This window comes from Euleptes europaea, chromosome 17 (assembly GCF_029931775.1).
Source record: "Euleptes europaea isolate rEulEur1 chromosome 17, rEulEur1.hap1, whole genome shotgun sequence".
Taxonomy (NCBI): domain Eukaryota; kingdom Metazoa; phylum Chordata; class Lepidosauria; order Squamata; family Sphaerodactylidae; genus Euleptes; species Euleptes europaea.
In genome coordinates, this window is record NC_079328.1 from 48,752,895 (window position 1) to 48,779,880 (window position 26,986).

A 26,986-nucleotide genomic window follows, 5' to 3' on the forward strand; every position below is an offset into this window, starting at 1 on the left:
CACTCACTTGAACTCTGAAGCTGTTGGGAGTGAGATGAAGAGCTGAAAAATTTCTTTACGTGATCATTTTTCCAGACATGGGAAGGTAATGACGCCAAATACCTGAAAAATGATTTCAACTATGTAATATTTTCTTTGCATTTGGACCATAACGATCAAGTCAGGGTCTTTTAGCTGAAGAAAGCCAAAACGGAACTTTCAGCACATTCAGAGGTGAATACAGAACTACTTCATGCATTATAGAAACAGCAAGTAAATGCCTATGCACCACTGCTGCCCTTGTAGTGAACAATAGATACTGTGATTTTTTTTAACGTTACATGTATATGTCACAAGAATCCCCATAGCACATAATGCAGTTGTGACGGATAAGGGGTTAATCTGCAGCAAGAGCTGACAGACCAAGAGTGGGTGGAGCCAGAGAGCTGACACTCTGAGCTCTGAGAGACAGAAAGCATTCGAAGCTTGGGACCCAGCCTGGATAGGAGGCTGTGAAAGGATTTGAAGATTGGAACCAGCCAGAGAAGGCTGTGATAGATTCAGAGCTGGGTGAAGAGACGCAGAAGAGGCGAGATTGTACTCTGTGAACCTGAGGGTTCTGTAAAGCCAAAGCTATTGACACACACAACCTGTGGTAGTGATAGGAGTGAGAATCGGGTTAGAGAGGGCCCATTCTCAGGTCACAAGGGAAATTAGTCTCTGAGGTGGTTGCCACCAATTTATAACGCGCACCCCCCTTTCAACCACTTCAATATCCCACCGCTACCACCAATTTATAACGCACACACCCTCTTTCAACCACTTCAATATCCCACCGCTGCCACCAATTTATAACGCGCACTCCCCCTTTCAACCACTTCAATATCCCACTCTCTCAGCCTGGCCGTATATGCTGAGGGAAAAGCGTTGGCCTGAGTGTATTTGTGAGGAGATTATTTTCCTTCTCCTCCAGTCCCACACCAGTATTTACCTCAGTGAGAAATAGGAGACAAGAGGCTTTTTAACTCAAACAGACAAAACAGGAAAGTTTATTGAACAGAACTCACAGAGATTGGTTTTCAAAGGAAAGGCAGAAATTGGAGGGAATACTCAAAGTCAGGTTTATCTACGTAAGATTACTTCAGAGATACCTTAGATGTTTTCTTCGTTCTTAGTTTCAAGCTTAGCTCTATCCCTCAGAACTGTTATTCAGATGCAGACTCTTAGACTCTGTCCCCAGCCTAGCTCTCTCTGACTACCCCACCTCAGTGGCTGTAATCCTCCACACCTCCCTGGTACTGGAATAGCTCTACCTCAGAGCCTTCTCTGGCTGGTTCCAATCTTCGAATCCTATCACAGCCCTCCTGTCAGGCTGGGTCCCAAACTTTGAATGCTTTCTGTCTCTCAGAGCGTCAGCTCTCTGGCTCCGGCCACTCTTGGTCTGTCAGCTCTTGCTGCAGATTAACCCCTTATCCATCACAGCAGTCAACAAGAATTTGGCACTTTCTCGTTCCAGAGAACACAAGTACGCACCATGCAGTCATCAGGGCCATGTGAAAGTCATAAATATGAAAAATGGAGGTGCTACTACAATTGGAGTCTCAACACATGTACTGAGTTCAGTTTTTTAAGAAGTCTGGATTCTATTTCTGTCATGAAGCAGCAGGTGCTGTATGAATACACCAGTTGATCCAACAACACTGAGCCAATTAAAACTGGTCCTACAATCCCAGAAGCCTCTCTACCTTTCCAATTACTAGTAAGTCGGTAAGAGGCAAAGATCCAAGTGATTTCTTCCATTACACTATTCCTGTCCATACAAATTCCAAAGCTTAGACGAAATTACCTAAGCATTCATCTATTGTTTGGTTTGGTAACCAAAAGCACCCACTCTCCACTTCAGCCATGGCAAACCAATTACACAGTTCTGCCAATTCTAGCAAAAGCTGATGAAAAATTTGGACTAGGGCCTCTCTTGAGACCACTGCCTTACTCATTTATTAGGCTAGAGTTCTCTGTTCATAAGGGCCCAAATGTTATTCATGTCCAGCAGGGGTCTAAAAAGGCACAACCCAAGAATGGAGACAGGCTGTGTGTGTGTGTGTGTGTAAATGTAAAGTGCCATCAAGTTACAGCCAACCTATGGCAACCACATAAGGTTTTCAAGGCAAGAGACTAAAAGAAGTGGTTTGCCATTAGCTGCCGCATCATAAGCAACAGCCTGTTCTCCTGGAGTCAGAATGCGATTCCATGTTTCCACACTCAACGCTGCTGGCCAGGAAACCCACCCCATTGTTACTTTGGCAACTACGGCTTGCAAAGTGCTGGCCATACAATAAACAGGCCCATCAGGCACCACACAAAGAACCAAAAGGGACCACAGAACAACTGAGCAGAATAACTGTTAGGGATTACTCAAGGGCGTGCGACAGCAACACAAGGCAGTCACTGCTGGTGATGTGGGAGAGGCTGAGTCTGGAAGATGCTAGGTACGCTATTCCCCAGGGGCCAAAACACAGTCAGTCATGGTCTGGCTGAGTAACAAAATAAGAACAATGCCACAATGAAATATTTATATTTTTAAAAGGTTAAATTTTATTACAACAACAGCTCATTTGTGGGGGGGGGGGGGTTGTGGACTTACATGCAAACACAATTGTGGCAACAGTAAAGTCCAGGAGCAGGTATTTGACCAGAACAGGCCATTTCCTATTCCTCTCATCACTCTTTTTTTGGGGGGTGGAATAGGCTTTTAAAAGTTTGCAATGCTTACCTAAGGTCCGATTCTAGGTCCATGTGGTTCCTTTCCAAGTAAAATGAATCGGGACCGGCTAGGCAAGGAATGAATTTCTCCAAATTTTCTTCTGGATACAGCTGACATAACTAAGGCAGAAGAAATCAGAGGTGACATTGAAATGCAAAGACTGAAAAGGACAAAAAGGAAAGAAGAGACAATGACGATGCACTTACTATGTGTACACCATTTATCTAGAAGAAGGATCTTGCAGTTGTACACTGTTTGCATGAATTCCATCTACTCCCAACGGGATCAGAGTGCTTTTGAAAAATCACTTATACAAAAAAAAAAATCACACTCAAGGAACATCATCTCTTTATTATTTTACCTTTGAAACAAATTCAGTCACTTCTGCAGAAGACTTTGTTACCAATGTCACTGTAGAATCAGACCAGAAGACCTTAAGGAAACAAGAAGAGCTATTTTAATGAACTGCATCATGAACATCTGGAGCTGGTTTTGCTAATATGGATTTTCAATAACGTCCTCTGACTAACTATGTGAGAAAAAGGATTCAGGGCCATCTTTGCTGTGGTTCATTCCAAAACACACTGTTCTCAGCCTTCTCCCAAGGGTGGTCTCAGGGAAGGGCAAAAGCTAAGCAATGGAGCTCATGCTTCATGCGCTGAAGGTTCCCATTCAGCCCCTGGCATCTTCCACTAAGGGTCTCAGAAACCAGGTGCCCAGAAAGAGCCTTCTCTGTGCTAAGACCCTGGAGAGTGCCACTGCCAGTCTGCTGGACCAATAAACTGGCTGGGTATAAGGGCAGTTTCGTATACCTAAGGATAAACTGCTACTCTGTAATGTTCCACCTACACAGCAGTGCAACAGAAGGAACTTTTTTTCCTTCCCCTACTGTCACATGAAACAAATCCTTGGTTGAATTTTAGAAGAAAAAGGGATCACAAACCACCGTGCATCCCAAGCACTCATCACAAACTCTATGCAATGCAACAGGAGAGCTGGAGGAACACAGAGGAAAAACACAGACATACCAGCAGGCAATTTCTATAATTACAATTAGTAGGTATTTAAATGGTGGCTATACTTTTTTAGTTTCCTCATGTCCTATGCATTAAAGGGTCACCAGACAAACTCTAAGTGAATAGACACAATCCGCTAAAGGTGGTGCAGACCCACAACGCAATGTAGACCCTATGAATCAAATCTGTTAGTCTGTAAGGACACAGGCAATTGACTTGTGGGTTTGTACAAAACAGACTTAACTATGCCAAGAGCATTTGCATGCCTTTTTCTGCACTTTCAATAAGTTATTAAATGCTTTTATCATGAGTTGGTGGATGATCGAACTGTAAATGAATCTCAAGACAATACACAAGAGAAGAGACTATCCAGCATTTGAATATTATTAAGGGCTGGATCCAAAGGTGCCATTCCATGGTGGTGTAACGTTATTGAGGGTTGGGGGTGGATTTTTGCTGATTCCATTCTCCAATTGCAGACTCCTGCTTCAGCCCTCAATATTCGCCAGGGACCTGTGATCAGCAGGAGCAGAATTTTGGGCCCCATCTTATTTTATTAATTCAGGGTTTATGGGCACATACTGCATTTATGTTTAATAAAAGAGTGGGGAATGGGGAAGCCAATCTTTTCACATGACACTAGTATCAATGACAACCAAACACACACATTTTTCCAGCCCTGAGGATGCTGCCAAAAGTATTGGTGAGTGGAGAGAGTTTCAAAATATATTACATAATTGAGGAATTTCCTCTTCCCCGTTCTGGTTACTCCAAACCCAAGAAACAAACCAGACAGGCAGTTTCTAGCTCTGCTTCTGACTTTGTTGATCATTTTCTTCCCACTCAAATCAGAAGTGAATGATGCAATGGGAAGAACAAACATGACTTGCAGAATTATAACTCCAAAGCCTCAAGAACTGCCGTGGGACAGTTCAGTTAACTCATACTCTTCTTGCACTTCCAGACACTGAAAATCACACGCCAAGAAGCCAACCCAGTGCACACTACAGGGATACACATCAATATCCACAGCAGTATTCATTATGGCCATCTTACATTTTGCATACAGCACCTGCAGCTACAGTTCCCACTGTCATGCTAACAAAAACCCCATGTGTCAGTCATGTGACATTCTGCTGGGGAAAGATGTTCATGGGAGGGGCTGGGGCTCAGCAGTAGAGCATCTGCTTGGCATACAGAAGGTCCCAGGTTCAAACCCCGGCATCTCCAGTTAAAGGGACCAGGCAAGTAGGTGATGTGAAAGACCCCTGCCTGAGACCCTGGAGAGCTGCTGCCAGTCTGAGTAGACAATACTGACTTTGATGGACTTTGATGGCCTGATTCAGTATAAAGCAGCTTCATGTGTTCATGCATGCAGCTATCTCTTCTGCGATGCTCCTGTGAGGCAGCCGACTAACAGCAGCCAAGCCTATGTATTAAGCCAAGTGAATAGCAGGAGATGCATACTGATGGACAGGGGCTGCTTCTTTACAGGACAATCCAAGGTCATGGAATTGCATCCTTCCCTTATCCCATGTGAGTAGTGCTAAGAAAGACTCATTTTGCAGCTGTAGCTTACGCTGAAAATAAAGTGTATTCAATATATCTGAAAGAGTATCTAGAGGGCAAGTCATTTAATACCTCCACACGTGTCCCATTTTCCCTGCCTTTGTGCTACACACATTCCATCCCAAGTAACAAGACATACTTGAAGAGCCAAACACAACAGAACCATGGGAAACAGTTACCTTCTCTGTGTCCTCAAAGTCATAAAACAGGGGTCCCTAGGTGGGGGTCCCAGGTATGCCACAGTGACATCTTTCCTGGCACTCACCATATGTTTTTAGAAAGTGGGCAGGGCCAGGTAGGGTTTTTGTCCAGCACAGTCTCTGATTGGCTGTGCAGTTTTTAAAAACTCAATGGCAGCAGCTGCCGCTACCGCACAGGGATCTTCACTATGTGACTGAAGCTGAGCTGCATGTAAGCAAGAAAATATTTTTAAACAATGTGTACATTTTACAAAGGCAGAATGTCTACCTGAAATGTTAAAGAGTTACTACGGCTACAAGGCATAACCTCACAGCTTGACATTTTGTGGTTGGCTCCGCCTCCTGCAACAGCCATTATATGGCTGCACCCACCCACCATGTCGGAATTCCAAAGGTGCCCACAGGCTCAGAAAGATTTGGGACCCTGGGCAGAAAAGGATACACAATCCTATAATATACTTTAATCACGGTCTTGGACACACAAGCTGTAGGGGTGGGCGTCTGTCCACTCTTTCAACACATTTTCAATACAAATCACATTAGTGCTGGCAAGTGTATCAGCGCCATGACTGTAAATGGCATCAACAGTCTAAAAAGAGGAACAACTTTCTACAAAGGCTCCAAGGCTCTGACGAACAGGGAATGAGACTGAAGCAGGAACTGTAACTTGCTTTGGAAAAAAAAATCATGTGAGGACTTCCCACTTGTTATGACAAAGTACTTTAGGAGGCAAACGTCTCAGCCACTTCGTTTTCTTGTAATCAAAATTAACTAGCTAAACAGAACTCCTCAATCCCTTCCACACACACACATAGCAAATCCTTGCAACTTACCTCAAAGGAATATTCCATGTTCCTATCATTCTTCTTGTGCAATAATCCCTTTAGTTCCACTTTTTCAACACTCACTGTCGGAAATGAAAAGAACAAGATGTGTTACATGCCCACAGGCCGACAGCGCATCAATAGCACAGCAATGGTTCCTTAGAGGTGAGGCAGCAATTACAGTGGAAGCCCTGCGGTTCTATGCTGCATGTGATCTGGTGCGTGTTTGGTGGCTTCAAATCAAGCATGCCCAAAAAGCAGTTAACAAAGGGTCAGGAGCAGCTAACTAGAAGGCAAATGTCATACCAGAAATAAAATCCATCACCTCCTTGATCATAGGACTACTGATTTCCTTTCAGACTTCAAAAGCCTGGAAATACTACACATCATTAAGAACAAATGTCCTCACTCCTGGACACTACACAGAAGAATTATTGCCCTTACCAAAAGGCCTTATCATCCTAAATTGCACCGGGTTGGATTCATCCAGTTTCCCCCCTAACCCCAACCCTTTGACTATTCCAAAAAGGTTATTCTGGTGATCTGGGGACCTGCATGGATGAAAGGATTGCTTAAAACTTCATGAGCACCTCTACTACCAGCTCCACAGCACAACTGCGGATCATGTGGAAAAAAATTGTACAATTTTATTTGGGGGATTGCAAAGTGGCAAGCTGCAGTACTGCAGTCAAAAGCTCTGCTCACGACCTGAGTTTGATCCCGATGGAAGTCGGTTTCAGGTAGCCGGCTCAAGGGTGACTCAGCCTTCCATCTTTCCGAGGTCGGTCAAATGAGTACCCAGCTTGCTGGGAGTAAAGGGAAGACGACTGGGGAAGGCACTGGCAAACCACCCCGTAAACAAAATCTGCCTAACAAACGTCAGCATGTGACGTCACCCCATGGGTCAGGAATGACCCAGTGCTTGCACAGGGGACCTTTACCTTTAACCATGAGGAACTGAGTTTCACAGGGAGTGAAGACAAAAAATTTATCGCTTCATACCATCTTTGCCATCCAACTATATCTTTGAGCAGTCTTAAGTGATCAGATTGTATGTATGATTGAACCACCACTTCTAACTTCAGCTGATCCTGGGAAGAGGCATTGCCTGGTTCAGTGTTCTGTTCCTTAAAGCATCAGTTGTCGGTTGGTCTAGCACTAGAATTGTGAGCACCTTGGAGCAAGGGTGGCAGAGTTCTAAGTGGTTTGGAAGATGCTCAGGCCAGCACTGGCATGGAAACATAAGAACATAAGAAAGGCCCTGCTGGATCAGACCAAGGCCTATCAAGTCCAGCCGTCTGTTCACACAGTGGCCAACCAGGTGCCTTTAGGAAGCCACAAACAAGACGACTGCAGCAGCACCATCCTGCCTGTGTTCCAACGCACCCAAAATAATAGGCATGCTCCTCTGATACTAGAGAGAATAGGTATGCAGTATGACCAGTATCCATTCTAACTAATAGCCATGAATACCCCTCTCATCCATGAATATGTCCATTCCCCTCTTAAAGCCCTCCAAGCTGGCAGCTTCCGAGCTCAGAAGTGTTCCAAGCAGACTTTCCAAAAGGGAAACATCACTCACCATGGATTGTTCCCTTTTGCAGGAACATTTAAAGACCTACACAGCCGGTCAAAGCCCTGACCTAACCAGCTCTTAGTCGTGGCTAACCCCCTTTACAAATGACTATTGAGGGAGGAGAAAGGCAAGTTGGGTAACATAGACAATCAACACCTCCATCTATTCTAAAGGTTTTGAATGTATGTAAAACACTTGGCTTTAAAAACAAGAAAGCAACAGTAAATGGCACCTTCCTAGAACGCAAGAGTTCTTAACATGTTTGAAGCATGCCAACAGGCAAAATAAAAAAGCAGTGTTTAAAAATACCCATGTTTGCACAATTGCATATTAACTTGCTGGATAATACACATTTTGCTTTTTTTTAAAGCATGGGCTATATTAAGGCTTTCTCCTTCTCTCTGTTTCTTTTCATAACACACTATTTCTTCCTACCTGGTAAATACCACATTCTAAAGTCCCAGAAATAGGAAATGCCTTTTTTGTTAATCTGATCTATACACAAAGACTGGCCAAACACTCATAGCTGTCTCCAAAGCAGTGTCCAGGCCTGCCCAGCAGGCAAGATTACGGCAGTGAAGTGAGAACTCAACAACAGTAGTGCCTGGAGCCATCGACAGACATTTACCTTCCTTTAAAACCCAAACAGAAGCTGAGCCTGTAAGGATTCACTCACATGCCTGGATGTACAGCAAGCAGATTTTTTTTAAGAACATGCATAGCTGGCATGGTCATCTACAGAAACAAAGGCTAAGGTAGTTTTATTTACTGTATTTTATCCCAACTTTCCCTATTAACAGGCTTATAGCCTACCAACAATTCCATAAAAATACACTATTTTGTAATAAAACCCAGAATCCCTGAACTCCCAGGAGTCATAAACCAACCTTTAGTTAAAAAAGGCCTGGTAAACAACACTGCCTTACAGCTCCTCCTCAAAACAATGAAAGAAATGACAACAACAGAAGCCTCCTAATGGAAGAGGAGACCTTTCTTTGCATCTAACCAAGAGGTCCTTCTACTGCAAAGTAGGTATCTAAGTTTGGGTGTCCTGGTGCTGCCACAAAACAGCCTACTCAGGGTTTAGAAACATTCCTGGCACTACCGAGCCATCCACAAAACCTCAGGGAACACTCCATCTGAAAAGAACACTCACAAGATGGCATCCCCCGAACCCCCATTTATAAATGCTCAACTGAACTTTCTATCATATAGCCAACTTTTTTCTAAATCATTAAATAATAAGCGGATGGCACAGAAACCTTTAGACTTAAACTTTACTCCATTTGAGGCTCAGCATGCAAGTGACACAAGATTCTTCTGACACACATTAACTCACTCCACACACAGCCCTGTGAGCTCTTCAAAGCAGAAGCAATTCTGTCTCCTTGGAGATGTTTCAGAACCAGGTGAGGAAGGAGGCTTATAATTAGACTCACTTTGGGAAGAGAAAGGCGTGTCCCTGACAAGTTCACAAGGTTGGAAGAGACCACAGGGGCCTCTGCTTAAAGACCTCCAAAGACGGGGACTCCACCACCCTCTGAGGCAGCGCATTCCACCGTCGAACAGCCCTCACCGTCAGAAAGTTCTTCCTAATGTTTAGGTGGAAGACCCTCCTTTTCTGTCTGCTTCCATTCTAGTAATCGTACAAAGCTTGCATTTGTCAAAAAGAGATGCCAAGTTTCTACAGTGGTTGCAAAACCCAAAAATCTTTGAAGTGGAAGGTTGTAACATGCTCTGCTCATTCAGATTCCGGTAACTCTAGTCCTAGTACATTGCTCATTAGATGTCTCCTCCTGGTGATTGTTATTGGCCTACAATGTGCTTATTAGATGGTCTTTTTATGGACTGTTCTTGACATAGACTCAAAGCAGATTACACAGTGTAAGTGAGAAAGGCGGACCTGTAAATACAGTAATTAATTTTTTAAAATAATTAAAAAATTTAAAAACATGGTCAGGTACAGCAGAAACAGCAACAGCTAACCAAGCCAGGGAAAAGAACGCATACGAGTTACCACTGAACAGCTTCTTGTAGACTGGGCTGGAGGCAAAGGTGTCCCTCTTCTCACAAAATGACACCCCTGGATCCATTAAGGCTTTTCCTCTTTTTAAACAGAATGATAGCAATACTCAGAGGGAAAGCATATGGAAAGCTCAGCAACTTTAGGTGCATTCCCCACTTCCAACTCATATTATTACTATTCTTTATTTTCCTGATTGTTTCCCCAACTTGAATCATTTTATTTTCAGACTGTGAATAACACTTTCATGTGCTTCCAAAAGCAGGATCTAAATTAAAAGAAAAGCTTGGTTTCATTTCCTTTCATTCTTAAAAAAAGTTGAAATAAAAACAAAAGTATGAATTCAGTGACCAAGGAGTAGAGTACTCAGCATTTTAGTTAGCCACAACGCCTGTTAATAACTATTCCAGAGCTGTATTTGTATATTAAGGGGGAGGGGGAAACCCTGCCATTTAAAATGGAAATGACTCATATCCGGAACAGGAAACCCTAAAAACTAGATTAATATTCTTTTTGCTTAAAACAGCTGAATAAAACATACCATGTTTTGATGCTAGATGCTAAAGATATGAAGCTTCTTACCAAGTTTCCTGAATAATAGTGCTGTCTCATGCAAGCAGTAAAACAACCTGGCCTGTCTGTTTTAAAGAAAACTTTTTAAAAAGCAGAGTTTAACAAACTAATGAGACAACAAAATATGCAGTGCTGTGTGACAATTCTAGGCATTAATGAAAAGTCTGGGGGAAACAACATGCTGACTGTTATGTTCAACAGATGTTATTCAAAGGTTTTCTACAGATGCATGACCTAGAGCTATGAAATATATGCAGAAAGAAACTGTGGGGGTTAAAAAAAGCGAGGTCAAACGACAGAGCTGATGATGGAGGTCTAAGCAAGCACCTTTAAATGTACTGATAACACTGATAACAACTTTAAAGAGTTTTTTTTTTAAGGTTTCATGTCTGCACAAAACAAAAACCAAATCCTGAAAAAGTATGAACAGTAGCTCAGATGTCAATTCAACATCATGAAAGTTTAAAAAAGACATTTTGGATAGTGGTGAAGTTTAGGAACTGATCCTTTGGCAGAGCAAGCTGCAACCAAAAAGACTATGGCTAACTATGAAAATAATATTTTGCATATGTTTCCCACAAAAACATTTTTGCCTTCATTGTTACATGAAGCCTACAAGCACAACATGTCGGCCTGTTAGGTTTACGCTTAAACTGTGTAAAGCAAGGAAATTCTCTATGGAGTGGGGGTGGGGAGAGAGAAATCACAACAACTGAGGATCGTTTGTGGTTTATGGCCATCTGCTGCCGTTTGCATGTATCCAATCATTTGATGCGGCCATATTTAGGATGTGATGTACAGTTCTAGACAACAGCCCATCTCAGGACAAATGTCACCAGCACTATAAATGGTGCACACAAGAGGCAACTATAACGATAAAAGGATGCAAGAATGACGGGGGCTGCTTAGCTTAGGAAAAGATAAGAGGTTATAGTGCAGAGCATAACTAAGGTCTATAAAGTTATGAATAGGGAAGAGAAATTCATAGAATCATAGAGTTGGACCACCAGGGTCATCTAGTCCAACCCCCTGCACAATGCAGGAAATTCACAACTACCTCCCCCACACACATTCTTCATATACAAAATGTCAGATGTCTAACTAAACAAGGATGTGGGGCAGAAAATTTTCTACCCCACATATGTAAATATAGGCTATCTATAGCTGTAAGGGCTGTTGTTTTGCACACTGGTCATGCTTAGGTGAGCTAAATGAGGGATATGTGATGCATGGGAAAAAAACCAGTCCTTGTACATGGTGTATTTTCCTTCTTTTGCCAACATTATTTAAATTGGAAAATTCTCCTGGAAAATCCACTACCAGAAAATCCGCATGACTGAAACAAAAGGGTCTCAGTTGAGTCTGACACATTTGGTGTCCATGCGTAGGGATTCCCCCCACCACCACCCATTGGGAGCGCCACTTGTGTATCCAGTCCAGCCGAAAAACCACCAGCCAGAGAGTGTAGTGACAGCCTTCGCTTGAGATGTCTTTAAAAGCAGACTGGGCCAATTCATGAAGGAAGAAGCAGGCCAGGTTTCATCAACGTGGACTTCACACAAACAGGCCCATGACAGAATTCATCAGTTCAGGACCTGAAGTAGCAGCAGAATGCGGTAAGTTTGTAGGCAAGCGCCTGACACCACATGGGAGCATACCTGGAAACATGTCAGCGGGATTACAATGTGTCGGCAGCTGCTGGGGCGGCGTGCCTTGGACAACTGTCTGGTGATGGAACGGGAGATCAGATGGCCAGACTGAGAAAGCTCTGTGCAGAGTACTGCCTGTGGCTCAAGCTGGAGCCTCGTAACTCCAGAAACAAGACGGTACAAGAGCCACACTAAGATCACCACAATGGGCATGTACTTCCCTGCCTGGGGGTTATTACAACTGTGACGTTTGGGAAGCATTCAGGTGACACCCTGGGATTCTTCCCTGTGTTCTGCATCGAGAGCAAGAATAGGAATGCAAACACAAGGAGCCTCTTTTAAACACAGTGTTTGAATGCTCCACGTGAGTATCCAGCAAGACCTCCCCAGCAAGATTTCAGAGTGTGCATCAAATCATGAACTCTGGCAAGTCTGAGAAGTGTTGGAAGACCTACCATTTGGAGCTCATACAGAAGATGATAATTTATTAACTGTTACAGGAAATTCCAGTTACAACTAAAAAGTAATATTACATGAGCGTGTTTTAATCTTTGAAATGAGACAGATGAACATTGGAAATACTCAAGATTTCAGAAAATAACAGTAAAGGTCCACATTTCTAAAAATCCCCAAATTTAGTCAGCCGAAATTTTTTTTCCCCAGGATTCTGTTACATTTCTTCTGGAAAGTATCCTCTAACAGTTATTTGAACACCTGCACAAACAAATTTGGTGCTTAGCAAAAAGGATTTATCACTCATGCTCAGCTTTAAATAAAAAGTCCAAGGAAAAAGAGGCAGGATTTACAGTCAGAACAGCCAATACCATTGAAAAGCCTAAGATATCTATGTCCCTCATGTCTTTCAAGCTTCCAAGAACTAGGACCACACACAACTGCAAGCAAGTCCACACAAGTCACCAGCCCGTAAAGCCTGATCACCGACACATTAAGTATTTGTGGCAATCAACAACCCGAAAGAACAAGCCATCTTTTCCCACTTTACAAAGCTTTCCGGCCCAATTGCCTCAAGATGGTCACCTACTGGTTGAATGGGCTACTTTGAAAGGCTGTTCTAAGCAGAGAAATGTCGCCTTCCAGAAACCAAATGGATGCCAAACCACTCTGGATTCCAGCCCGCTGCATTGGTCTTTCCCTCGCCAAGACTCCTTCCCAAGAACTTTAAAAAGCAAACAATTATAAGCCAGGTTCAAGCTGAAAGTCAAATGAACGTCAGCAACATATCTTTCACAGATCACTGAGTACCCATTTCACAGACTACCAGTCCTAAGCCAATATACAGAGATTAGCTCCCTACAAGAAGCATCTGCCTACACGTTACCCAGGTATGGGCCATCCTATGCCACCGCCATATTGGGGCAGTGTGCAAACGTGAATCATCTGAGAGCACAACACAGGAGCAGTCTCTTGAAATGATCTTTAGGATTTATATGACTGTCTTTCAGCTGTGCATGTAAATGATGTAATTTCATCAGTGCTGCCCCTTCAAGTTATTGTTAAAAATAGCACAGGCATGATACACTGATGAAATGGATCCACTCAGTGCAGTGAGGTAATGCAATAAATCAATGGTCTTTCCTACGGAGGGTAACACAAGGAAGGAAGGAAAGCAGCTCTACATTTTCTACTTGGTCTGGATGTTTTTCTGTTGAGAGGGTTACTTGTTCACAGAAAACAATGATGCCTATTCTAGCTCAAACTACATTATAAAAAGATGATCCCAGTTGGGGAGAGAGGTAAATTACAACTGGTGTTTAGTCATTTTCATACTATTAAGTAAGTTGTTTTGCGGTCTTCACCCAACTAACTGCACGGATTGGTAAATTTCACCTCAAAGGCCTTCAATCAGGAAAAGAGTTAGCAGTATCCCCTGCCATTTCCTAAACCAACTTGGCTTTTGACCTCTTCTGTTCCATGACGCCATGCTCTTGGAGTAGATCATAACTCTACATTAACTTTTAAAAGATCTACATTAATAACTTTCCTTATCAACACAAATACGTTATTAAAATAAAATATACCACTACTTCTTGCTTACATATTAGCTTTGCACTGTTTCTTCCTTTGCCATAATTCAGGTTTTCAGAGTCGAGAATTTAATTCCCCCCCTCACCCAAGACTGAACATCCTTCTTAAGCCCTTTGCTTTGTTTACAGCTTTCTCAGTCAGAGCACATAGGTCCCAGTTTGTGCTTTATGGACTGCCATTTTAGAGGTCTGCTGTATTCTTTGCTGCATTTACCTGCTGCATTCTTTGCTGCATTTACCTGGTGTGTAGCCCTCTCAGGCTTGGACCTACATATCAGAAAGACTTGACGTCTTCTCTGTAATGCTCCTCACCCTCCTCTTCATCTCATTTTTGGTGCTATGCAATAAGTGACTGACTGACTGACTAATGAAAGCCTTGAAGTCCAAGCTGGAACCAGAAAGCTGTAAAATACTTTCCCAATTTATGACTGACAGGTATGTGCTCCTACAACTACCATCACCAAACCAACTCAAGACTTCCTGACATAAAATCAAACTTTCCACTTCCCTCCATGCGAATGTGTAATAAGTTACTTCTGCTGTTTGCATTTTGCCATCACTTATCTCCTCCTGTTTTTAAAGTAAGTCTTGTAGGGAAACAGATGCCCATACAACAAAGAGTATTAAGTGGACGAATGAAAGGAGAATTCTTGTAACGGCCTTTGGCCATATGCAATAAAACTGAACCTATGTATGTAGTGAAAGGGGGAGAGACTGTCTAGGAAGTCACTGGAAACATTATTTATTTCAAACATTTATACCCTGCCTTATCTCCGCAGACGCAAGTCAGCTAACAATGCAACACTGGTAAGGTTTGAATATTGATCAGTTAAAAATGTTCAGTCATTTCAAGAAAATAAGCGACAAGAAAAAAAAACTAACTCTGTTTGCCTCTAAAAACCAAGGCACAGATCCCAAATCCATCTTACCAAAACAAGACTTTTGTGTACTCTCCGGGAACATAAGAGAATCCCTACAGCTATCTCATGCTACATGAGAAACCTTCCTCCAGAACTAGAGTCATAGAACCCAACCCCAAATGTTGTAAAATCTGCTAAGGATATGTGTGGAGAGGATGCCACACACACACACACACACAAAATGCTATGAACCTATTTTGTCATGATTCCAAGAGTTTGGAAGCTGTCACGATTTTCACATGACAAGCACAAATTTTCTACATGCTCCTAGGCAAACATTTAAAAATGCCATTTGTGAAGGAGTCCCATGTGCCAAGAATACAGGTAGTTTTAATAGTCTGTGCATTCTAGAGTTTGCCACTCTATGGTAAGAGTTTACTGAATGCTGACTGCATTTTGACATCTGTTTTAATGTACTTTATCCCACACTATGTTTTTGGGAAAATATGCTGTGGTCTAGACCACAGCTGGCGCAATGCTAAGACAACAGGCTACAGTCAAAGCGCAGTGCTACTTGCTGATCATCTGATTTTGTCCTAACAAGATGAATCATTTTGTTTTGTTTTTGTCTTCAAGGATATTAATCAGATATTTCCCAATAGCAAGACTTACATTTATTTACCAAATACTGAGCAAATGAATATTTACTGTTTTTTATCATCAGGACAAGGTCTAAGACTAGACCATTTATAGTTATGATATTCCATCATTCTTTGTATTATTGTCAGAAAGAGATCCATTCTACTTGATTTTGTCTTGAGCATGTATTCCCATGGGAATAAAAAGATCATTTTCAATTCTTATGGAAGTTCACTCAGTTTCCTATGCACAGAAAAACACAGAAGATGAACTTCAGCTCCAACTAAACGTCTTGGAATCATTTAACGTGGTCAAAATCAACTCTTATGCTTTAAAAGCAAACTCAGGAAGTTTAATGCCCACATATATGACATAGTCAAACAACAATATTAACAAGGAGAGCTATGCCTACAATGAGGACTGTAAGATTTTCCATTACAAAGCAACAGCTGTGTCAAATATGAAATGCAAGTTATTTTAATTAGATTCTGCAGTGTTCCTTCTCCATTCTCTTTACTTTTGTAAAGGTCTTGTGTTTCTTAGACTGTAAGGCTGCAGGCAAGGTTGTTTGTTTTCAATTTAATTTCTATACTGTGCACCTTGTTTTTAAAGAGGTTTATCAATAATATGACCATTATTATTCAGGAAGTGGAAATATCAAAAACATTCTATCGTTATGGAAAGGCTTTTGCAATTTGCCATTTTAAAACCAAATACTGAAAGCACTGATGCCTTTCCAAGAGCCAGACAAGTTAAATGTTTGTTTGGCCAAATGCTAGGTTATAAAATTCCAATGCAAATAGGAAGGAGCTTCTCTATACAAATGCTGCACTGATGTAGGAAGGAAAAATGCCCTAGGCTGACATGTTCAAGGGGGAATCAGACACTGGGACACTTCACTTCCCAGTTACAGTGGGAAATTCTAGACTGACAAGGACTGGAAAACACCGAAGGGGTTAAAGCGGAAGCTCATTTAGACCCTGACAACTCAATAGAACAGGGCTCTGGGACAAGTTTAGCAGTTGTCAATGCAAGGCTTTTCTTGTGCTGCAGCAACTAAATCAGGGGATACTGACTTAGAATCATGGAAGGGGCCATACAGGCCATCTAGTCCATCTCCCTGCCCAATGCAGATCAGCCTAGAGCATCCCTTACAAGTGTTTGTCAGCTGCTGCTTGAAGACTGCCAGCGAGGGGGAGCACATCACCTCTCTAGGCAGCCAATTCCACTGCTGAACAACTCTTACTGCAAAAAAAAAAAAAAAATTCCTAATATCCAGCTGCTACTTTCTGCCCGTAATTTAAACCCATTATTGCAAGTCCTATCCTCTGCTGTCAACAGGAAAAGCTCCCTGCCCTCCTCTAAGTAACAGCCCTTCAAATACTTAAAAGGAAGCAATTATGTCCCCCCCTCAACCTCCTTTTCTCCAGACTAAACATTCCCAAATCCTTCAAGCCTTTCCTCATAGGGCTTGGTCTCCAGGCCCTGATCATCCTCATCGCTCTCCTTTGCACCCACTCCATTCTGTCCACATCCTTTCTGAAGCAATGGACCTGAGGAACCTGGCTATAGCTCTATTTGCATGAACAAGAAACAATAATGGCAGATCTGCACTTGGCCAAGAAATAAAACAGCATAGCCTCATACCACACTCCCGTGTTTTGCTCACCCAACTACTGTGTAGATAGTTCCAATTTAGGTCTTCTGAAAGTCAACGAATGCAAGACAGACTGTGGAAAACAGACCCTTACATGTTAACACACCTACTGCTAGTTACTCGAAAGCTGTGAGCACTAGGATTACTTTAAGTCTATTTATGACTTTAGAACTGGAGAAACTAAAGTTAGTATTAACTGACTTATTGAAATGTAAAAATAATGGGATAAAGTAAAACAGTAAAGGAAAGATACATTATCACTCTATACTGATACCTTGGTGAAAAGACCAAAAAGAAGACTTCTAGAAGTAACAATTTCCTGTTTTTATCAGAACTGACTTAACAACGCAAAATGTAAACAGGGATCAAACAGCACCTTAATGACTTATGATGGAGTAAGATCGTTAATTTTCATAGATAATTTAGAGCCCATTTTACCAGATGTAAATATTGGAGTCTTACCTTATTTATATATAAGTTTGCGAAAAAAGTTACACTAGAGTCAAGGGACTCCTGTTTATTTTTGCTACAACAGACTAACAACATCCACCCCTTTTAATTATCATAGGGATAGTTTTGCTCAGTTATACATTTTAGGATGGATCTCACAGATCTGTTTTTTCAGCCACATGCGTCAAGGGAAGTTTTCTTCCACTGCAGGAAAGTGTAACTACTAGTGGAACAGATATACAGGATTCCTGACAGTATTTACAAATTAATAAACTGAAGTTTCAGTATGAACGTTATGCCTGCTTATAACAGTAGAAATTTCATGGTCTGTGTTACAAGTACAAACAGTCAAAGAAGGAGGGCAAAAGGTATTGATTTCAGACTTAAAACAAAACAGAATTTTAGACTGGAGTTCTTTCCAGGAAACTATCAGCCCGGCCGAGCATCCGCTGGATGTCTAGCTGCTATTTGAGAGTTTACGTGCAGAAGCATAAAGCACTCCTGAGCAGTAACAAACTTCGCGGACCAACAAAATTCACAGGCATGAATTTTCCTACAAACAGCAGGTATTACTTCATTTAGTAATCAACGCCATTACCACAGTTTCCATCTAGCATCGGTTAAATGTTTTAAAGCAGTCAGAAATGTATAATTTGTCTAAAAAACAAAACATTTTGCGAAACCAGTGGATGCACCTTTAGAGTGTTTCCCTGAAGGCCTCTTGGGTAATGACTCCTCAATGGAATGTGCTGATGTATGTAGTGCATTTTCTAAACTGTTACCAACACTGTTTATGGGGGTCTCAGATCGTGGTGTGACCTGGGGGAGAAAGAAAACAAAAGAAACAAACTGGTCAGCTTCATTTTTCTCAGAGATATAATATTCTCAAAGTCCACAGCCTTCGTAAGTTATTTGTTTACAAGAAAGCAGATTTGTTACATTTATAAGCACAGAAAAGTGATGGTGCTTAAGATCAGAGGGGACTGAGTTTTGGGCATCACAGAATGCACGCAACCTGATTATGTTGAAGTCTAGTTTGCATTCAGATTAGGCCTGGTTTTACAGTTCACCTAGCCGCAAAAAGGCACTTCACTTCCCAGTTTAACTCTACTGGGAAAATGTTAAATCCTGCTCTCAGTTCATAACCACCAACAGTTTAACTAATACGCTGTCCAACTCATTCTAAAAACCCCACACACATAATAGAAACAAAAGATCCTGATCAGTTCCAAATGCAGTACTTTAAATAACTTGTGTTTTGGTTGGGGCTTGCTACAACTGCCTAGTAACTTTTTCCACTCATTGCCATATCCTCCAATGCAACATATGTTTGAGATTCCTCAGGATGAAAAGCAAGAGGAGAAAAGTTTACAGCACAGACTGTGTCTTGCCAGGCCCTTCCCTTTTTTAAAGTTACAGAGCACAGAAGTTAGCACATACACTACAATATGCGCTGCTGCCTCTCAAAACAATTCCATATTCCTCAAAGGCTCATTTGTAATACAAAAATGCCACAAAAGGTCTTCTACACCCAACTCTGCCCTGCTCTGACGCAAGCCAACCAGCTCACACTGTGATCCCTGGCTGCCCACTGTGGGAGTGAAACTGGGCCCCAAGATCCAAACAAGCTCTTATTCCACTTCTACCCACACCTGCCAACGAAGAAGGCCTTGGCCATCTCTCTCACTCCTGCTCACATCCTTCACCTGTTGAGAACTTCTGCCTCACTTCCATGTAGCATCAAGCCCTGTTCTTCCCTGTGGCACCAACCATTCCTAAGCCACAAACACAGATGCACCAAAGCAATGCTCAGCAACACAGCCCCATCGTGAGGGGTCTAAGATCGCCACTGTCCGTTCCCCACCTCTACTCAGCTTTCTCAGGCATTTTTTAACTTTTTTCAAACCTGGGATGTGATGGTTTTTTGGGATGGCCACTCTGCCATGAAACATACTGGATGGCTTGGGGCCAGTCACCCTGAGTAACCTACCTCACAAAGTTGTGAGGGTAAAAAGGAGAGGAGAGACTGAGATCCTTGGAGGAAATGTGAAGTAAAAAATGCACTAGAGAGGCTTGTCCGGCATGGAGAGGCAAACCACTGCGTCGGTTGAGGAACGGTATATCAAGCAGTTCACAACATGGCTGGTGAAGCTTTGCCATTCTGGGTCGCACCAAAATGCAAAACAGGCCCCTCTGCCGAGGCATGTAAACACAGAGAGAGTTGTACTCTGATTATTCTCACTTCTATTTTTGGGGAAAGTCAAAGTGCAGCAACACAAATAAGGGCCTGATTTTTGCTCTTGCCATGACCCAGCTGCCTGCAGAGGTCTCACCTGAGCTGCCCTCAACAGTGTCCCTCAGCGTGATGCCTTTCCACAGCACTGAGCAGTTGATATGGCTGCCAGCCATGGTGGTGCTTGCCACGCTCTGCTTTGGACATGGAGACCCCTCCTTCCCTGGGTCTGGAGATTAGAAGGGAGAACCACTGCTGGTTCTTCCTCCTCCTTGCCTCTGCAGAGTTTTTTTGTAGCCACCTCATCTTTACTTCCTCCCCTTCAAACCCCAGCAGGAACTTCTCCAACCCATTCTCAGCACTTCTCACTGCTATAGAGCACCCAGGAGGTGAGCTGTGGTTGGTGCTCACTGGACCACACCCTTGCTCCCATCAGCCAAGGATGGAGGAGTCAGGAATACACCAGTGGAGGGCAATGATAACCCAGGGGCTGAGTGCTAATTAGCGCCAAGAGGTGTTGGATGTTCTAATTCTCTGCAGTGGCACCAGTTATGCACAGTTCAGTGGAATGCTGTGTGATGATGTTCTTCATTCTCACTGTTATACTACTGCACTAATGACAAAGGTAGATATATTTGAAAAGATACAGTGAGGTTTCAGTTTGGAGCAAAGTACTAATCAGAGAAGAGGGAAATGCCAGTTGCTTTCCAGAAGGAAGCAAGTTGTGGCCGATTGGAGGCTGCAATCCTGAGCACTTTTCTAGATACTAAATCCCATTGAACTAAATGGGACTTACCTCTGAGTTAATCTATTTAGGATCATATAGTAATGACACTCTCTCCACTTCTTGCTTTTTAATGGGCCCAGGCTCTGTGGAATCCCATGTTAAATAGAATCAGAGTTGGAAAAGACCACCAGGGTCATATAGTCCAACCCCCTGCACAATGCAGGAAATTCACAACTACCTTCCCCACACGCGCCCAATGCCCAGAAGATGGCCAACATGCCCTCCCTCCCATGAACTGCCTAAGTTCATAGAATCAGCATTGCTGACAGATGGCCATCTAGCCTCTGCTTAAAAACCTCCAGGGAAGGAGAGTTTACCACCTCCCGAGGAAGCCTGTTCCACTGAGGAACCGCTCTGTTAGAAAATTCTTCCTAATGTCTAGATGGAAACTCTTCTGGTTTAATTTCAACCCCTTGGTTCTGGTCCGACCTTCTGGGGCAACAGAAAACAACTCGGCACCATCCTCTATATGACAGGCCTTCAAGTACTTGAAGATGGTTATCATATCTCCTCTCAGTCTTCTCCTCTGCAGGCTAAACATACCCAGCTCCTTCAACCTTTCCTCATAGGACTTGGTCTCCAGACCCCTCACCATCTTTGTTGCCCTCCTCTGGACACATTCCAGCTTGTCTACATCCTTCTTAAATTGTGGTGCCCAAAACTGAACACAGTACTCTAGGTGAGGTCTAACCAGTGCTGCATGGAATTACAGTTATAATCCCATTTCCAGGCAAATGCAGTGCTTCTGGATCATAGGGCAGAAAGGACTCCCAAAACATCCCTGCTAGGGAGGAACCCACTGGCAATCAACAGGCTGAACAGCATGGTCGACATGAAGAATGGTGTTTCCCCCCCACCAATATTTAAAAGATATTTTAAATAAGAAAAAAGGCTAAAATGGACTTTGCTTTGAAACAGAAACAACTAAGTGGCACACACAGCCAAGCCTTAGCTACAAGGGCATTTGGGGTAAAGACTCAGCACTGTGCTGGTTTTCAGAGTTTTAAACAACCTTATCACGGATGGAAAGCAAAGGGCAAAGAAGATGGTATTCCAAAGATCCCTTTAGTGATAGGCTGCCGCAATTTAACAATAATCTACTAGCAGTAGAAAAGAGCAAGAGTCCAGTAGCATCTTAAAGACTAACATTTCTGGCAGGGTATGAACTTTCGTGAGCCACAGCTCACTTCTTCAGGTATCTGAAGGAATGAGAAAGCTCATACCCTGCCAGAAATTTTGTTAGCCTTTAAGGTGCTACTGGATTCTTGTTCTTTTCTACTGCTAATGACAGCCTAACACGGCTACTCATTGTGAATAATCTACTAGCGAGAGATAGACAATCAAGCACAACTTGCAAGGAAATCAGCAGTACTGTGGCACCTTAAAGATCAACATGTTTTTTATGGTGGCATAAACTTATGTGGATCACAGCCCACTTCACCAGGTTTATGACACTTGTTTGCACTGCGACATCAGGTCAGCTAGGGCTACTCCTCAGACTTGCAGAACGTATTAGATTATTCAGAGACCTATTTTAAAAAGCAAATTTCAACAAAAATTTAGTCAAAGCTCATTGCAAACTTCTTAGAACAGTTGGCATCTCCCAGACTAGCAAATCACAGTGCATGGGTAACTGCAATGACTTCGGTCAATCACAGCATATCTTTTTAGACAGCCAGGGCATCATTTTAGGCCCAGACTTACTATTTTCAACTTCTTAACCAGTTAAGAAAACAAGAATATGCTACATGCTTCCCTCCTTCCATTACTTCACTTTAGCCATGGTGCAGCAATATGCCATCTTTTGGTGCTAACCATGATTAACATTAACTAGAATTTCTTCTTGAAAGCCAGGGTCTGCCAGGATTTACAAACTCCAACTACAAATTGTGTGATCTGTAGTATCCATGCTTTGCACCAATACAGATATTTTAGTGCAATTAGAGCAAATTATGAAAGGGATCCACGCAGGAGAAGGATGAGGGAGTGTGCGTGGGCTCCTGCTGCATGCCCATCTCCTGACCATGGCCAGAAAGCTCAAAAAGGAGATGCCTGTGTTAGGTCTTAGCAAGCTGTTTAGATGACTCCATTCCAAACTGAGTGTTCCATTAAGAAGCATTTTCATAGTATCTTAGATAGTTAGAACTCATTATACTATCATTATAGTGCAAGTGCTGCTGCTGACAGATTTTTTTTCAACAGTCAATGATCTGTAGTATTGAATTAGAACACATGAATAAGAATGAAATGTGTTCCTGCGATACACTGCATTTCTTCTCCAGTACTCCCCTAAATTCTGTTGCACTGCTCTCCTATATACCTTATCAATCCTATCTACTTTTCACGGCTTTGGGGAGTACCAGACTTGCAAATTTTTCTTGATACTTCAATTGCTGACATGCAAAGGTTGACAAAAATGCTGAGTGACAAAGCAAAGATTTTTTAATTACAAATATTTATCAGTTATCTAAACAGAAGTCGGCTGACCTAGAGAACGGAAGTGGAAAGGAACCGTCTGCTTAGAAGTATCCTGAAAGGATGGGAGTTATTGACAGGAAGGTGCTTCCAGTTGTGAAGGACATTGTTACGGTAACACAAACGGGACAGCTTCCACTATTTTCTTTTACTAGACTTTTGTTGTTTTTAAAATGCAATTCAAAACATCTTATTTAAAGAGCAGAAATGAATCCAGAGGAACGGTAAACTTTTTATTGCAATTGAATGCGTTACTGCGGCACACCATCTCATTTTTAATACAATCAGGAGGTAAACACCGGCTGAAGACACTAGATCTTCGGTCCTGTGTTATAAAGCCAAATGGAAGCTCTTTGTTCAAACAGTCCCCAGTGCAAGGATTCCCCTTTCAGAGTCCCCAGTTCAACTGAGCATACTTCCTGGCTGTTCCTGCAAGCCCTGGGTAAGGCATGGAATGCACTTCACCTCATGTTTGGCAGTGCTTCAAGCAAAGCTAGGCTTCCATTTTGTCTCTTCTGAAATAAAGATTTTCATAATGAGAGAGAATTCAAACACCTGTGAATACAAAACACTGAGCAGAAGATAACCCGAATGGACCTTTGGGATACTGCAGCGGTATTTAATGGGTGTCTGAGTAATGCAAACTGATTCTCCAGCTACAAGCCATTTTCTAGTCTCAAAAGTAACACACTTAGTTAACCACTGGTATCTGGTCTCAAGAAGTTGGTTCGTTCCAACAAGTGAAGCTCCATTCTTTCTAAAAAGTGCAAAGAAAATATTCACAGTGAAGACAGAATCTCATACCTTATTTCTTTAACTATGAACTAAAGTGTACTGAGCATCTGAGCTATCAGGATTCATCGATGCTATGTGTTTAGTTCTATTCTTATATACCACCTACAACAAGTCTTTGTTTCTCCTCTCTTTGGCACATAGTGGGAAAATGAGTACTCCAGCAAAAGTAAGCGTAAGTACAATCAGGTGGAAGTTTACATTCAAATACTCTCAGTCAGTCTCACTACAAGCTAGACTGTGCTGGACCCCCTGAACTGGAATCACGATTGTACAGTGTAAGTCCAAAAACACAGACATGGGAAAGTCTTGACATTTATTAACCCTATTCAAGGATTTTTGATGTAATTTCCACAGACCTTACATTGAGATGCCCGGTTTACATTAGCAGATCAGAATGACAAAGGAAGAATTAACTTTGTTTTCAGGCCAGTTTTAAAGAAGAGAAGCTGGGAATTTAGTGCACACATATGTTCCATCTCTAATTAAATCCTCCCTGTTTTTTAATCTGCATCTTACCTGCAAATTAAAAACAACTCTAATGCCTCATCCGTACTCATTGACTCCATACATTTTGGCACAAGTAACAAAAACAAAAGAAAATGCCAAAGTGTATACAACGGCCGGAAAATGTACTCAAAGTTTTCAACTGAAGCCAAAACTAAAGGATCACAGTTCTCAGGACATCTGCAGAAACCTGTCACTCCACTTTAGCATGAACAAAGTGCATAGATTTCACCCCATTATCGCAAATCCTTAAGCATTTTCAAGCACAGCTGTGTGTCTGTTTAGCTAAGAAGCTCCTCTTCAAGTCACACCCAACACAACTTCCCAGCCCAGCTTGCTCCTTAATCACTTTAGAAAGACTGATAAGTTATTCCAAGTTCAAAACAAAAGCTTTCATCTCTCCTCTTCGAGAATCTAACCGTTATCTCAGTCCAAGGCAACCATTCTCATTCCGAGCTTACTCCACGAAGGCCAGCAGCAATTGGTTACACATTCCACAGTGCAGCCACTGCTGACCAGCTGCTGATTGTAAGGTATGGAACCCCCAAAGCCCTAAGAGCTTTACCATTTCTATACTGAGGAAACAGCAGGGAGAAGATTAGAAATTACTGCAGCTTCTTTCTTCCTAGTGTTACAGAGATGGGGAAGCTGCACCTGTTGAGCCACAGGAATTGCACATGTTCTTCGAAGCTATGTTCTGGCACACCTAATGTACTTAGACATGTTGTGCACTTGGAATGTTTTTGCTTGAGCTTTGAACACTGTCAGCCAGTGAAGGCTACCAAACCAAACCCGGAGCCCAAAGGAATGCTACTGGCTCTTTCACGCATAACACACCGGTTGTGAATCCTCCTCTCTATTTTTCCACAAAAGTACATATGAGAATGTGGAGGGGACAATTATAGAAAATGGTGAAGCCACTGGCTAACCAAGGAAGGACAAGAGTGAGACCAATGACCAAGCCACCTATCATTCACCGCTCCAAGGCACTTTGCCCATTATAATGTGAAGGGAAGACCCCTCCTCAGAGGTAACATTCATCCTTGGGCTCTCTACAGACTCTGGAGAAAGAGTCGAGGGACACAGTCGTAAAGACACACCCACCTTGTGGCAACTAGGACATGTTCCCATGGGGCTCATGGCAGAAGTGCTGTGGCTCTTGCTGGTACTCGCAACAATGTTCTGGATCTTGGTGAGCTCCTGCCTCAGCACCTGCTTCTGGTGGAAGCTGAAGGCTGGATGATTGGCGGCCATGGTGAAGAGCAGCAAGAACTCGTCCCCAGTCCGGCCCTCGTTGAGCTGCAGCCCGTAGTTGTGGATGACGGAGTCGATGTGGGTGAGCGTCCGGAAGAGGACCCCTGCCGCCTCCCGGTGGGACGACCCCAGGAGGGCCAGCGAAACCAACAGCTTGCTGCGCACCACCTCATCCGTCAGGTTGGTCAGGCTGCCCAGGTCGGCAGGGTTGTTGGCCTTAATCTCCGAGTCCCGCAGCGAGTGGTAGTCCTTGCGAGCCAGGTCTTCGAGACAGGCGCCCAGGAAGCGCAGCTCGAGGGGGATGCACAGGTCCAGCAGGCCACACAGGAACTCCACCCGTTGAGGAGAGGGCAGCTCGGAGAACCAGCGGTACACACTCTCTCTCTGCAGCCGTGGGCACCGCTTCTCTACCATGCTGCTGGCTGTTGCCACCAAAGGCAGGGTTAGAGGGCGACCGGCAAGCGGACGGCGTTGGCGCGGAAGGGAAGGAGGAGAGGAGGATCAGGCCCCAATGGGGAGACCCTGCTACGAAGGGCTGAGGAACAGGCCCAGCTACAGACTGCAGGCAGACCTGACTATTGATGCCAACGAACGGACCAGGCGGAATTAGCTTAGAGGGCCAAAGATCAGAGACCCCTCCCCAGCTATGAGGCCTGATGCTCAAGATCACCCAATATGCAGCAGAGGTCAACGGGGGCACTCCCTATCCAAGCCCCCTCAACATCACTGTCCAAAAAAATGGGGGACTGGGACCAGAAGAAAGTAGAGAAGGGACTGGGGTGGGGGGCAACAAAGGCTAAGTAGTTGTGGTTGGGAGGGGCACACCTGACGAGGGGGGGGCAAGAAGGAAAAGGTTATTAAAAGAGGGGCTAGTTATATTTTGGGTGTGAGGAGGAAACCCCTGGAGGCCATGAGGCTGCAGAAATGGGGGGGGGGGATGGCGGGTGGGGATGGCTGGGGGGGGGCAGAAATGGGGGATGGCTACGGAGGAACAGGCCCGGGAGGTCCTAATGTGGGGGGATCAAGATCCTCCTCCAAGGAGCGATGGCCGAAGGAGGGGAAGGGCCCTCGAAAGCGACACCCCCCCCGCTTTTCCGAGAGGCCCGGCCTGGGG

The 26,986-nt window shown here is 43.3% G+C and overlaps 1 protein-coding gene across 1 annotated transcript in view; it reads right to left on the reverse strand.

The window, feature by feature from the left end:
* The window catches only part of ZCCHC14 (zinc finger CCHC-type containing 14), a 34,576-nt gene extending 8,267 nt beyond the window's left edge, over positions 1 to 26,309 (reverse strand). The window contains exons 1-6 of the mRNA XM_056862204.1: positions 25,723 to 26,309; positions 18,520 to 18,643; positions 6,362 to 6,435; positions 3,105 to 3,176; positions 2,753 to 2,862; positions 8 to 102 (exon numbers count right to left, since the gene is read on the reverse strand). Coding sequence (XP_056718182.1) covers positions 8 to 102; positions 2,753 to 2,862; positions 3,105 to 3,176; positions 6,362 to 6,435; positions 18,520 to 18,643; positions 25,723 to 26,286 — 1,039 coding nt within the window. The 5' untranslated portion in view covers positions 26,287 to 26,309. The remainder of the gene's footprint in view (positions 1 to 7; positions 103 to 2,752; positions 2,863 to 3,104; positions 3,177 to 6,361; positions 6,436 to 18,519; positions 18,644 to 25,722) is intronic.
* Positions 26,310 to 26,986: the final 677 nt, after the last annotated feature.